Genomic DNA, 15660 nt, shown 5'->3' with positions numbered 1-15660 from the left:
TTATTTCTTTCTCTTTTTCTTTAATTTTTCACACACTTAAATCATATTGGTTCCGTTTACGATCTATAATATTTCAATAGCTGCAAATATCAACGTTTGCATTAGTATTATACTAGTTTGGCCAACAATTTTTACAAATACAAAATTTCGATACTTAAAATATCAATAGAATATTAAAAAACTTGTTCACACAGTATCTTAAATGACATAATGATTTACTCATAAATTTTAAACTTTAAAAAAAAAATTTCCCTTCAATTTGTAACTTCAATTTTTTTACATTTTTCTAGTACTAAAAATATTAGTCTTTCTGACAATTTTCTTTTCCTTTTCCCCTGCGTAAGGGGAAGGGGCAAGAAGAATAAAAAAAATAAAAATGATTAGTATTATTTTCTACGATATGTATCAAAAAGCAGTCACAAAAACAGAGTCAACGATGGGTGAGCAGGTGGTCAAGTGGCTTCAACGGTGACTTTTTAAAGGAAACCCTAGATTCTGATTGAACCTTAGAATATCAGATTTATAGCAATTACACTTATCATTTAGCAAAGAGCCACAAAAGAGGGTCTAAGGGCTGCACAGAATTCATCTGACTCCGACATCGGAGTTTGCAGCCCCCCAAACCCAAACCCCTCACCCCCAAAAATATCTCACACATCAGCCTCATTTTCTCTTATCCCACCAATAATATAAGCCATCAAAATCAAACCTTTACTCTTTCTTGTTTGTTTCTCCACGAGAAAAATGGGTTCTTGCGAAAAGCTGTAAACCCCATTTTCTTGTGATTCTTTGCTTTTTATTGGGTTTTTAGGTTTTGTTTACGGGGAGGGTGATGGCTCAAAATGGGCAGGGGATAGAACCTGCAGTTCTTGATGACATAATCAACAGGCTTTTGGAGTTTAGGAATGCAAGAACTGTTAGGCAGGTTCAGCTCTCAGAAGCTGAGATTCGATCCCTTTGTACTGCTTCTAAAGAAATCTTCCTTCACCAGCCCAATCTTTTGGAGCTTGAAGCCCCTATCAAGATCTGTGGTAAATCCCTGTTCTACCCCTCTTATTTCACTTACTTTGTATAGGCCTATCGTTATGACATGTATGTTGGCCATCTCCCACCATTACAGAAATCGCCTACTCTTTTTTGCCTCTGCTGGGCATACTACTTCTATATGTAATTAATCTTAACTGCTAAGGGGGATAATAGTTGCATTTGATTTTGTCAAACTCCTTGTAGTTGTAATGCTTGAGGACCTTAAGTTTGTCTTTTAGGTGCTTATTCTACCTTGTTAAATGCAATAGATTATTGATGAATTTGAAAGTTGAGTTTCCTTGCGTTGAAACGTGCATGTCTGAGTCAGGATAAGATGAAAAGCTGCTTCCTTAAGTTTAATAAATTGTGATTTTTTTTGAGTTTTTAAAGGTTGGTTGCCAGTTTTCCCACTCATCTTTTATATTGGCTTACTAGCAGGCATGTGGCTTGTATTTTTAGTGTAAAAACAGAACTATTGATATACTTATGGGAGATAGTTGAATGGTAATATCTGCTTTTGGATGGCGTTGCCTTTGATATACTGCATATCCTTTTCGTAGTTCTCATTTTGTCTTTAGTAAGTAGCATGGCTCTTTCTATGTTTTCTGATAGGATTACCAGGTTCTTGATTAATCTATTTTGCTGTAGTTTGATAGGATATGGGAGAAGGGTTTAGAGTCCTTGTGTTTATCATTGAGATTGGTCTTCTAGTTCCTGAGAGATTGAGAATTACAGTATCTAGATTTCCTAACTTGTCGTGCCGTGTAAATTGATTGTACTATGCTTCCTTTGTGATCCTGCTGTCATTATTCTAATATCTTATTATATAGTATATATTGTATCTATATAATATGTCTTATATCATGAAGTCTTTTTATTTCCTTATAGGATTATTTTTTGGCTAACTTTTTCCATCCTCTCCATTAAATTCATCTCACGTCTCTGTTTCTTTGTTGAGGCATAGGTGGGTTGGTTGGGTCAGACAGTCATAATCAATCCTTTTTGTATTTGGTCAAACTTATTAATCTGTCGCCTTTTTTTTCTGGATTCTAGGTGACATTCATGGACAGTATGGTGATCTTCTGAGGCTTTTTGAATATGGTGGGTTCCCTCCGGAGGCTAATTATTTGTTTTTAGGGGACTATGTTGACCGTGGCAAACAGAGTTTGGAAACTATATGCCTTCTACTTGCTTACAAAATTAAATACCCGGAGAACTTCTTTCTGTTAAGAGGGAATCATGAATGTGCTTCTATTAACCGGATATATGGATTTTATGATGAATGCAAGCGCCGATTCAATGTGAGGCTGTGGAAAACCTTCACTGATTGTTTTAACTGTCTTCCTGTGGCAGCTCTCATAGATGATAAAATACTTTGCATGCATGGTGGTCTTTCTCCTGATCTGACAGACTTAGATGAGATAAGAAATTTACCTCGTCCAACAGATATTCCAGACTCCGGTTTGCTTTGTGATTTACTTTGGTCAGATCCTAGTAGGGAAGTTAAAGGTTGGGGTATGAATGACAGGGGTGTCTCATACACCTTTGGTTCTGATAAAGTGGCAGAATTCTTGATGCAACATGATATGGACCTTGTTTGTCGTGCCCATCAGGTATTTCCTTTTTAACTTTTGGTCTCCTCTTTTTAATTCCTTGTGTTGACTAAGACATTCTCTTACCTAGGTTGTGGAGGATGGCTATGAATTTTTTGCTGAAAGGCAGCTAGTCACTATATTTTCTGCACCAAACTACTGTGGCGAATTTGATAATGCTGGTGCTATGATGAGTGTGGATGAAAATTTGATGTGCTCTTTTCAGATTCTGAAGCCAACAGATAGAAAACCTCGGTTCTTATGAAGCAAAAGGTGATAGCTTATATCTGTGTCTCCCAGGGGCATCTAAGGTCAGTGTATTTGACGCATAGGTCAATCACTCTATGTAATGACCATATCAAGAAACCTCTGTCGTTGATTGATCTTGTTTCTGTGCCATAAATAAAAAATGCCTGTGCTGATCTCATGTTATGCATATACACCAGAGCTGGAAAATGCCTCCAGCTATCCCTTCTTTAAAAAAAGATGTGGTTATGGGTCGTGCTTGTCATTTCCCTTCCCTGCTAGAAAAAATGAATGTTATTTGTTGATATTCTTTCCTTGGCATTTCATTCATATTGACCATTCTTTAACTGGAAAAGTTAACCTGCTTCAAGACCTAAAAGTTTAGCCGCGCGTAATGTTACTATTTTATATGGTTAAGTTTACCATCTTTAAATCCTAAAAGCTTAACTACACGTAATGCTACTATTGTATATCATATTGATGTTTTACATTTTACTCTATTCATATTGTCCAACAACTGTTTTAGAGATGGCAATAGGGCAGGGCGGGTGAAGCATTGCCCTGCCACAAATTCAACCCGCCCTGCCCCCATTTAACAGTTTTTTTCTTTTTCAACTTAGCCCTGCCCCGCCCCGCCCTACTTAGCCCTGCCCCGCCCCGCCCTGTATAGCTCCTTTTTTCTTTCTTGCTTTTCTTTTTAAGTTTAGAACTGTAAATTACTAGTTGGCTCATCTCAAAATTACGCTACTGTCATTTTTACTTAGAATGAGAAATGACAGTAGTCTTAATTACTCCTTTTTTGTTTTCAAACAAACACCACTGGACTGTCATTTTTACTAATGAAAGGGTTAATTTATGTCTGGACTTTGCTTTAGTCTTTCTTCTCAAAATTATGCTACTGTCATTTGTATTTAGAATAAGAAGCACATCAGATTTTTTTCCAGCTTCGAATTCTTTCTCATTTACTATTTGTTATTTAATCTCTCATGATGAATTAACTAGATATTACGGTTTTGTAACATGTCATCTTGATTATGATACAGTAGGAAAGAAAGAATAATTTTTAAAACTAATTAAATGGGAAGACCAGTATGATTAACCCTTTCAGTTAATACTCATAAGTAAACACATTTCGGCAACTAATTAATTATATGCTTTGCTAAAATGATTTGAAGCCTTTGTACAGAAATATGCGCACCCAAGTGAAGAATACTCCAGTTTGTTTGCTTGTGCTTGCAGCAAAAATCCTGCCCCTACACCTGCCCTGCCCCATTTATTATTTTCTGAAAATGTGTTTTGACCCGCCCTGCCCTGCCCCGTTATGACTTTGCCCTGCCCTGCTCCGTTAAGGTTTTGCCCTGCCCTGCCCTGCCCCATTTGCCATCCCTAAGACCCTAACTGTTTTTAACATATCTCTATCAAAACCAACACTTCTTTCTCTTTATCTCTCTGCAAGTCAAGGTAGACTCAATGAATGTGGGACGGAGGGAGTACTACTCCCTCAAGATCAACAAAGGTTACTGAATAGCTTTCTAGTTGTATGGTGTACTCTCTCATTGGTTCATGGGATACTAACAATTTTTAAAGATAGAATATCCATATTTCTTCACCCTAATCCCACAGCCAACTTTCATTGGATAAACGTGCGCCCGTATTGTGCATTTGAACTCCTTCTTTGGTCCTCTTCTTAGGGTCTGTGTTCCAAAGAAAAATGCTCATGTGAAAATTCTATCTTTTCCCTATTCTTTCTTCTTCAAAGTAGTAAGGTGCTGTATAAGCCCATTATTGATTCAGCACAGAACAAATTCCTTTTCTTCTGAAGCTGCTTTCCGCCTTTTCTGCTTTAATGTTTGCTGAAACCAGTGTTATCAAAGGCGAAAAGCGCAAAAAAGCTCCAAGGTCTGTTGGGGCTTTAAGCGCAAATAAAGCGTGGGCTTTAATGAAGAAAGGCTCAAATGGAGAAAAACTACAAATATGTATGTGTAGTCCAAGACTAATATCTATAAGCATATGGACAAAGAAATTAAAGAAAATTTACGATAAAGTGAAATATCAATTGTTTAGTGTCACGTCTTTTGGGTTACGCTCGTTAACAAGGAAAAGTATGCCTTAGAGCCTTGATGACAACACTGAAGCGCCCGTTAAGCAAGGTGAAGCGCTCAACATGTTTTGAGCCTCGCTTTAGGGCTTAAAGCGCGCCTTTGATAACACTGGCTAAAACTAGATGCGATTAAGTTTCTAGGGATCATTATGATCAACTATATATGTTAGCTACTCATATGTATATTGGGCCAAGACAATGCTTAACTATTAGGGATTAGGGATTGTCTTTTGGAGGGAAGATAAAGAATGGCGACAAATTTGATCAACTATATATGTTAGCTTTGTTTGTGTAGTAATATTCAATGTGCATATGAAGAGATTAAGAAGGGATGACACTTGCCTTTTGGGGATGTAAGTATCATGTCACCATCTTAGCGCAGCTTCCTTTAATAATTTGTTTCTTTACTGATAAAAAATATTTGATGGAAAAGGGCCTTATGCACTAGCTTACTGCTGGCTCTTTTTGTTTGTTTGTTTTTTTATTTGTTTGTTTGTTTTAGTTTCTCCTTTTCTTATACATTGGCTGCATGTGTTATTTTAAGTGTGGGGAAAGGGTATGACAAAAGCCTATATGTACACTGAGGCAGAAGCTTTACTGGTTAACTTCCCTTTGCTACAAAAACATTGGTGATTCAAGGTTTTTTCTTAACCACCTATTGGGTTCAAATTTTCAACATATATCTATCTTATTTATTCTTCCGTATTTATTCCTTGCTCACAAAAGAAGTGAGTGAAGACAAAACCTGTCAAAACCTTACAATGGGTGATTGAAAGAAAAGTGGACTATGGTACTTAAAACAAGACTTTTCAATCTTCAAAGGAAAGAGAAGAGGAAAGAGAAGGGATAAGGTGCATTATATTCCTTATCATGCTTGTAAGGGCGTTTGGGCAACTTTTTGGCAAGTGTGTGCAGAGATTTTCATGAGGAAAATTTTGTGCAAAACAAAAAATGTAGTTTAATTTTTCTTTTTTGAAGTTTTTGGGTGTTCCCAGTAAGTTTCTTTAGGAGGCTCTTTTCAACAAAAAAGAAACTACTACAAAAGCTTGAGCAGACAAACAGATGGGCAATATAGTGTTGTGTCTGGATTAGTAAAGAAAGTAAAGGAATGGTGTTATTATGTATTCCAGTAGTATCTAACAAATACTTAGTTATAGAGTCTTGTATCTGAATTTGTAAAAAGTAAAGGAAGGATGTTTTTAAGTATTCCAGTAATATGTAACAAATATGAATTATTATAAGAAATGCGTTGAGCATTCGTCATAAACAAAAATGCGTTGAGCGTTAGGAAAGGTAAAGGTATGCGTCAAAGTTATCCTTCCATTTCTCATTTCTCATTTCTCATACTCATACTTCATCCTTCTTTCTTACTTCCACAATTAAAATAAATTGTTAGGTACCAACCATCGTTTTCTATAAGATTTTAAGTGACACTGTGATGTGTCAAGGTTGTAGAACTGAGTTATCAAGCCTCTCTACGAATGAGAACTTCCATGTCTTTTTCCCAAAATTGCATTTGATTAGTTGATTTTGTTTAGAAGCAAAACCTATACGCATGCACATCCACAGATCTTCATTTCATGAATTGTTGTCGATTTGAATGTATTGTAATGAAGGAAGACATAGATTAAGAGTATATGAACATATGCAATGCAAGAATTTTTTTTTTAAACCAGAAACAGCAATTGTATGGAACTTGCTCTCTGAAAAAACAAAGGAAAAAACAATTGTATGGAACAAAGGTTTGAAATCGACAATCAAGTAACTAAAGTAAAATTTCTGTCAACTAAGTTCAAAAATCATTTTAGATAACTGATTTAGACACAAAGATGCGGTTTAATTTTCTAGTTCAATTTATGACTGGCTTTTATACTAAATTTGTAATTTCCTATTGTTGATGCACTAACTTATTCGTCCATAAAGTTCCTAACTTAATGCATTACTTTATTAGCAATATTTATTGTTTAGTAATGCTCTCTTAAGATAGAATCATGTATAGGCTCACGCCATAGTTCCTTGCTGGCTTCACCTAAGTACAGACTAAGTAAGGTGAAATGCCCTACCTGTGTACTCCAAATTTCAGGGTGTAAGCATGTTCCAATCGTCCTTTATCAACTCTACCTTTCGTGAAATACAAAGTCTTGACTTGAAAAATCAATCTGTCGGACATAATTATACTACAGCAAGGGAAGTTTCAAATTTGAAACCCTCTTCAAGAACTGAAAGCTCTGCTTTCTCATGATTTTACAAGTAAATGATTTTAACATCAAACCTTCTTTTTACTCTTTGATTAAGAAGTCTTGCATAATCATTTCATGAGACTGAATGTACAGTACATGGAAGTAGCGATAAAAAAAAAAAGAAAAATAAGATTGTACGATACATGGAATATGAAATGTCAGCTATACAAGTTTTGTCAAACTTCGGCTACTTAACCTCTCTAGAAGTGATACTTCATATTGCCAGTGAAACCATGGATTAAAACGATGGATTATTCCTTAGAGGTGCATACCAAGTGTACTTTGTAATGTTGATTATTCCCTGGGGATATCTATTCCTTTTTTTGCTTCCATGATTCACGTTTTTTGTTTTTTCGTTAGTGTGAATATTGTAGCTGAATATATTACATGTTTAACAGTTGTGCTACTATTTGATTTGTACGAGCAAAAAATGCCTAAGTTTCATCTAAATGTAATCTCTTATGTTGAATATAAGCTTGTCTCTTCATCAAAACAATCTTCTTAACTTTTGTATAGTTGTGCATGATGTATACTTTTGTATAGTTATGCATGATGTAAACTTGAAATGATTTGTAATTTGTATTCTGAGAATGGTTGGTTTATGCAGAAATGCTTATGTGCTGGGAAAGAGCAGTAGAAGATGCTGGCGTTCGTGATGTTCATCATCCAAGCATGTTTTCCGATGAAGGAAGCTGGCGGTCTGTTAAGGGCCATGTATTTTGAGATGAAAATTTACCTAACTGTAGTTTGTGTCGGTGGTCTCAAGGCCAGAATAATTTTCCTCTGTATTTTCTTGGTGGGTCATTTATCTTATTTAAATTTGCTCGTGCAATCTATGATTTAACGTGTAAATACACTCCGTTTGTAATTGCAGTGCAATCTTATTTAAGTGGTTGATGCTAAAAGGTTTGCCACCTTTCTAATTTATCTCAAGAAATTATAAAACCTTTGTGTTACTGATTTCTTCTAATTATACGTGGCATTATGTGGTGATTGCTCAGTTCTATCTTGCTGGTCTTTTTTGCTCTGTGTGGATGTCGAAAGCTAATATAACTTGTTCAAGATTCAAGAATTAGGGCTCCAGAACTTAGGATTCCGTTATATCAGGTTCACTGTTGTAAAACTAGACAAATAGTTTAGCTGTCCATTGAATTTTTGAACAAACAAACAATATTGGGAATGTGAGAAGGTGATCTCACTCTACTTATCAGAAACATTCGGTCATTTAAGTGCCTTAGAAACACTACTGTAGTAGTTATAGTTTAGTTAATAAATAAAGTAAAAACAAAACCTCTTCCACTTTTTCATCCAGGCTTTGTGGATTGTCTGGGTTTGGACTTGTAAACGCTGCATGCGACATTCACTGATTATGTGGTGGATCTGGCAAGTGTCTTCTCTACTCAGCTATTTCAGTCTTGTTGAATGTCAACTACTACTATATATATATGCCATCAATATTGTACCGAGTTCTTACAACTGGCTAGCCATTACCAATGAAGCTAAGCACTTTATTTGCCTTGGTTTTATTGCTACAGAGCACCGCTATTCTTTCTTTAGTTGCTGCAGAAGCAACAACTCAATATGGTGGTTACCTTCCTCCGCCTGTTACCAGTCAACCACCACCAAGTTCTATTGGCTATCAACCGCCTAGTGCTCCGACAACACAACCACCGGGTCGTGGACATGTACCGTCACCAAGGCACGCTCCACCTCGCCATGCCTACCCACCACCTTCTCGTGGCCATTTACCACCATCTGTTGGTGGTCCTCCACCGCATAGAGGACACTTGCCGCCCTCTCGTGGGTTCAATCCCCCGCCGTCTCCTGTGATTTCTCCAAGTCATCCACCACCTTCCTATGGTGCACCTCCACCCTCTCGTGGTGGCGGCCATCCACCATCGCATGGACACACGCCACCATCTAGAGGACACACGCCACCTAGAGGACAACACCCGCCAAGCCATCCTCAACCTTCACCTCCGAGTCGACATGGACATACTCCACCACCTACATATGCACAACCACCACCGGAACCAATCTACTCGCTTCCTCCTCAAGTGCAACCACCACCGACTTACTCACCTCCTCCACCTACACACGTACAACCAACACCGTCGCCACCTTCACGTGGACATCAACCACAACCACCCACTCATCGACATGTACCACCTACTCATCAGCCTACACCCCCAAGACATCTACCACCTTCTCCCCATAGGCAACCACCAACTTACTCACCTCCTCTACCTGCATATGCACAACCACCTCCGCCCTCACCAACATACTCACCTCCTCCACCGACATACTCTCCACCGCCACCATCACCAATTTACTCGCCTCCTCCGCCTGCATACTCACCACCACCAACGTACTTCCCTCCTCCGCCTACATATTCGCCACCGCCACCATCACCAATTTACTCACCTCCTCCGCCTGCAAACTCACCACCACCACCAACGTATTCCCCACCTCCACCTACATATTCGTCTCCTCCGCTTGCATACTCACCACCACCACCAACGTATTCCCCACCTCCACCTACATATTCGCCTTCACCACCGCCTCCATCACCAATTTACTCACCTCCTCCACCACCACCATCCCTCTCGCCACCTCCACCCGCATATGGACAATCACCTCCACCTACCCCAGCGTATTCCCCTCCTCTGCCTGCATACTCACCACCACCACCGCCAACGTATTCTCCTCCTCCACCTACATACTCGCCTCCTCCCCCTACATATGTACAACCACCACCGCCTCCACCAACATACTCGCCTCCTCCACCTGCATACTCACCACCACCACCGCCAACGTATTCTCCTCCTCCACCTACATACTCGCCTCCTCCCCCTGCATATGCACAACCACCACCGCCTCTACCAACATACTCGCCTCCTCCACCTGCATACTCACCACCTCCACCATCACCAATTTACTCGCCTCCGCCTCGCCAAGTGCAGTCACCACCACCGACTTTCTCTCCTCCTCCGCCAAGACGAATTCACTCGCCTCCTCCTCCTCATAGGCAGCTACGACCACCTACACCTACACCTACTTATGGCCAACCACCACCGACTATCTCTCCTCCTCCGCCAAGACGAATTCACTCACCGCCTCCTCCTCATAGGCAGCCACGACCACCTACACCTACACCTACACCTACGTATGGCCAACCACCACCACCACCAACTACATATTCGCCCCCTTCTCCTCCTCCATATGGGCTTCTGCTCACTCCATAAACTAGACCATCCACCCCACCAACAAACCTGCCACCTTCTACGTACCATGGCCCATTGCCACCACGTACCTCCTGTACACCGTAGGAGCTGCATTTAGTTGCTAGTTTTTCCTTAAATCAATAAAGGTCTGGTGTGTTTCTTACTGTTGTCTCACCAGAACAGCTATAAAGATTAATAGTTCTTTCTGTTCTTTTACTATGAGTAGACAGCTATGAAGATCCTGTAATAAATGTCAAGTGTTGTTTAAGCTTGATTAAGTACTATTATCCAGTGCTTTTTGGCGACATTCTAACTTTGTAAAAAACTAAATGACATGCAGGATCGTCTTTACTTCCAAAACGGAATTCAACCTGGTAATTTACTATAGACGATTCAAAACCTGATAGGATTAAATCATTAGTGTGCCCAAATTTAAAAGTTCAATGCTAAGAAGTCTCAAATTTTTACTCCAAAACGTAGCTTAGCAAAATTTACGTTATTTTATAGTCAATAATAGTTTTGACCATCTGTTCTCTCTTTACTATGCGACAAGAAGCTTATTGGATGTAATATTATACTGCCAAGCTATTATGGATAACTTAATATCTCCAATACAAACAGTCCAAGAAACTGCAGCAGCAGTAGTAGACAAGTAGTTAACGAAAACTTTTTGGACATGCGAAAGAGAGTCAAAATAACGTGAGAGCTTTGCAACATACCTATTTCACTGTTTTAGTTCGCGACCCAACAAAAGTAGAAAAAGAAAAGAGGAACCAATTTATCCTTCTAGTCCAAGCATGCAGTCTGTAAGCTTGCGCGAGCTAATTACCGTGTGTCTGTGACAAATCCAGTAGGTTCTGAGTTGAGAGGGTGAGTTTTGCCGAATCTGGAAACTCATGGTTGGATACAGAACTGGATAATTACTTCAAGTAAAGATAAATTAGAACAAAATAATTCAAAATATATACCTGTCCAATAATGGGACAAGTTTGAGCTTAAGAGGTTTTGGGCTATATGGGATTTGATTATGTATTAGTTCTTTTTTTTTTTTTGACAAAATCTCAATTTATACCTATTAAGTCCAAACTATTTACCCTTTAATATCTAGGCCCAAACTATTTACTTTTTCTACCCATGCGGCTCAGATTATTTACACGGCCCACCCATTAGCGGATTCTCATACCCGGCCCAAGCTATTTTCCCCAGCAGCCTACGCAATTAGCGGATTCCCATACCATCGTCATTTAATGCCCCATTTAATTTATCTTCTTCCTTTAACGCTACAGAGTTAGTTTCAAAACCTCCATAGCCAAATCATGAGAAATCACATTTCACCCAGCATTTAGTGATTCGAGTTTTGAATTTTTTTCCAGATTTCGTTCTATCTCTTCGTCTAATACTCCCTTCGTTCCAATTTATGTGAATCTGTTTGATTGGGCACGAAGTTTAAGAAAAAATGAAGACTTTTGAAATTTGTGGTCCTAAACAAGTCAAAAAGGAGTCTAGAGTATTTGTGTAGTTATAAAAGGTTCTCATTAAAGGTAGAATTGGAAGTTTAAGCTAATTTGTTTCTAAATTTAGAAAGGGGTCATTCTTTTGGAACGGACCAAAAAGAAAATAGGTTCACATAAGTTGGAACGGAGGAAGTAGTAATTTCTAGACGAAATTTTTGGATGTGAAAGTGCATTTTAGTGAAAGTGAATTTTCAAAATCATAGAATTTTTGTATTTTTTTTTGTACTTTTGTGAATCAATATCTGCGGGTTTTTTTTCTATGGATCGGAAGCATTGTGCGCGTAGATGGTGGCACCGTGCACAACATCATTCTTCAACCCAAGTAGGTGTTGAATCAGTTGCCTCAGCTATATCCGGTCCTAGTTTATTTTTTGATTCTCCGTCTATGTTTAGTCCTAACCCTAGCAGTAGTCGTGTTGAAAATACAACTGAAAATGTAGAATTAGAGGGTGGAAAAAGCAACAATATTGATGCTTCGTCAGTCGATAGAACTCCTTACCAGGCATTACCCAAAACAAATTCTGAACTAGTCATAGCAGGTGTTGCATTGAATGATAAGGGAAAAGCTAAAGTTGTTGAGGATTCTGAGTTAGGGGGAAGCCGGCGTGAATCCGTGCCTGAAACAGAGACTCAACCAATCAATGTTGATTGTAGTGATGGTTCTCAAGTAAAGAAGAAAAAAATTGGTGTGGCACCCAAGAAGGTAATTTTCTTTAAATTAGTATATGTGCTTTGAACATATAGTACATTGTTATTTTTTGATTTTCTGGTATGATTTTGTATTATATTATAATTATAGTTAGTTGTGTGAACTGGGAACGACCCCGTATAACTGTATACCCTGTTGGTATAGCTATATAATATATTGGTATCATATGTTTGTTGGAACCTCAGTTGCGGGAACGACCCCATACAACTATATATCATGTTGGTATAACTATATACTATATTGGTATCATACCGTTTTTGTTGTATTAACTTCCTTTAGTTGGTACGCTATATGCTTTTTCTTTAATAATAGTAGTATAGTACAATATCTTAAAATACTTTATTATATTAATATATGGTACACTATTTTTTTATTTTTTTCTTTATGCATGTATGTTATATAATAGTAGAATAGTCATATATAGTTGGCGGGTATTAACCAATAGAACTGTATAACTTGTTGGTATAATTATATGTCATATTGGTATCATATGGTAGTTGTAATATTTTTTGGTTGTTTTAGCTGCATTTTTAAGTGAATTCTATTTCTGAAATTATTTATATGATCATGTTTTGCATTGTTGGGATTCCCTTGTGCCTATGGACATAGAGTATGTGTTATGTAATAGTTTTTATAGTTATAGGTAGTTGTTGGAACAACCCCGTACAACTATATATCTTGTTAGTATAGCTATATACTATATTGGTATGTTGGTTTCATATGCTTTTGGATCCTTTTTTGGTTGTATTGGTTGCATTTAATTGGTACACTATTTGTTTTTGCTTTAATAATAGTAGTATCGTATAATATCTTGAAAGTACTTTATAACTACATACCTTTTTTATTTTTCTCTTTATGCATGCCTGTTATGTAATAGTAGTATAGTCGTTTATAGTTGCCGGAAATTAGCCAGTAGAACTGTATACCCTATTGGTATAGTTATATGTCATGTTGGTATCATATGGTAGTTGTAACATTTTTGGTTGTTTTAGTTGCATTTTTAAGTGAATTATATTTCTGAAATTATTATATGAACATGTTTTACAGTGTTGGGATTTTCTTGTGCCTATGGACATAGATTATAAACCAAAGGTCGATTGAGATACCAACTGCAATGTCATTCATCTGTTGAAAGAGAATTTAATAAAGAAGCAACTTCGGATGTTTAAGAAAACACGCTTTGGATATCTTTTGGATCTGCTACCAGTTATTGTGCAGATTCGGGTTATGCACCATTTACTTATTAGAGAAGTACATCATGAGGTGAAAAATGAGATGCGGTTTGTAGTGAATGATTCTAGGTTGCGCTTTGGTTTGGGTGAATTTGCACTCGTTACTGGGCTGAAATGTAAGAGTAATACAAGTATAGAGAGCGTACCAGAAAATAGGTTGATTTCAAAATATTTTGGGACTGCATCTGTGACATTGGCCCAACTAGTAGACTGTTTTACGAAGAAGAAATGGGAGACAGATGATGATGCGTTGAAGATAGCAGTTCTTTATTTTGTGAACAACTTCTTACTTTCTCTGCTCAAACCAAAGGTTATTTCATGGTCTTACATTGACTTGGTTGAGTGCGGTAATTTTAATAATTATCCCTGGGGTATCGATGTTTATAATGCTACAACTGACTCGTGTTCCAACAAGTTTCAAGATAAGCCTTCTTTTTATAGACTCGGTGGCTTCCCGTTGGCTTTACAGATTTGGTTGTATGAATGCTGCCCAAGTTTGGATGGTCGCTTTGTTGATCATATTGGAAAAAAACTTCCACGAATTCTGAATTGGGTAGTCAAAGGTCAAATACAGAATGAGCGAGTTGCTTTGCGAATGTTTAGCTTGCAACGCGAACAGGTAATTTTCTCATATTTTTATTGCATCTTTTAATGTCTTGGTATAATAGTTTAGTCACAGGTAGTTGTAGCAATATCCCAGAGCAATGATATACTCTGTTGGTATACATGTATACCATATTGGCATCATATTGTAATAGGGATCTTTTCTACTACTTATACTTTTATTGCTACTTATACTTTTAATTTTCTCATACTTTTATTGCATCTTTTAATGTTTTGGTACAATTGTTTAGTCACAGGTAGTTGTAGAAATATCCCAGCGCAATGATATACTCTCTTGGTATACATGTATACCATGTTGGTATCATATGGTTATAGGGATCTTTTATCTTTCCATGTTTTGTTATCATTTCTATTTCTATCTAGTGTCATTAATAATTGCAGCTAAAGAACATCACCCCAACTGATGCTGAGAAGCAACTATTTGATGTGCGTGATCTAAACTTTGAAATTGAAGTTTATTGCACGGACAGTCAACCTGATAGCTTTCAGGTTTATGGCACTCAATTGCCAAAGACACAAAGTATGCATCAAAGTACTGGAGGTGATTCCGAACCTACCAATGCTGAGGTAATGAAGGAGTTACAAGGTTTGAAACTTTTTGTAGAGACCAAGTTTGAGGAGTTGCTTGCAGCTATTCGTAGGCAATCAATGAAACCAAAGAGAAATTTAGCAGTATCGTTCTTTTATATAATATAATGCTATAGTATATTGTTCAAAGATGCAATATATGCTTATAGGATACTATTCCATTCTTTAATTTTAGTGCACATAGTATTCTTATAATATACATAATAATAAAATTATTATTTTCTCATTTTCAGCATAAGCAACATGATATTGATCCTTACTTTGGTGAGATGCACAATGATTATGACCAGTTTGAAAGGGGCGGCAGTGAGAATGATGTTGTCGTTATTGGAGATAGTACGCCCAAAGTGCCTTCTAGTATGTAAATCACAGATTTGGTTGTTTTATTTTTGCTGTTATTTTTTGAAAATAGTACTCTTGATTATACTTTTATATGGTTAGTATCTGATTTTTGTGGGGTTGGTCGAGAGGGTGGTTCCAGTGGTGTCAATGTGAAGAACGTCACAGCAAGGCATGGCGTAGTTATTGATGATTTGCATTCTGGTAAAATATTGTATATGTAAA

The 15660-nt window shown here is 37.5% G+C and overlaps 2 protein-coding genes across 3 annotated transcripts; both read left to right on the top strand.

Annotated features, from left to right (window-relative positions):
• The first annotated feature begins 430 nt into the window (after nt 1-430).
• On the top strand, nt 431-8110 carry LOC107829724 (serine/threonine-protein phosphatase PP1 isozyme 2). Of its 2 annotated transcripts, none has more exons than XM_075242590.1 (4): nt 431-1031; nt 2080-2639; nt 2710-2891; nt 7813-8110. In XM_075242590.1, the coding sequence occupies exons 1-3, from the start codon at nt 833-835 to the stop codon at nt 2881-2883; spliced, it is 933 nt and encodes a 310-aa protein (XP_075098691.1). In that variant the 5' UTR covers nt 431-832; the 3' UTR covers nt 2884-2891; nt 7813-8110.
• A 564-nt stretch (nt 8111-8674) lies between these two features.
• On the top strand, nt 8675-10596 carry LOC107811958 (uncharacterized). The gene has a single exon (XM_016636957.2). The coding sequence runs from the start codon at nt 8699-8701 to the stop codon at nt 10448-10450; it is 1752 nt and encodes a 583-aa protein (XP_016492443.2). The 5' UTR covers nt 8675-8698; the 3' UTR covers nt 10451-10596.
• Nucleotides 10597-15660: the final 5064 nt, after the last annotated feature.

Source organism: Nicotiana tabacum, chromosome 22 (assembly GCF_000715075.1).
Source record: "Nicotiana tabacum cultivar K326 chromosome 22, ASM71507v2, whole genome shotgun sequence".
Classification (NCBI taxonomy): domain Eukaryota; kingdom Viridiplantae; phylum Streptophyta; class Magnoliopsida; order Solanales; family Solanaceae; genus Nicotiana; species Nicotiana tabacum.
Note: the sequence above shows the minus strand (reverse complement) of the source record. Positions and strands in the feature narration are given on the sequence as shown.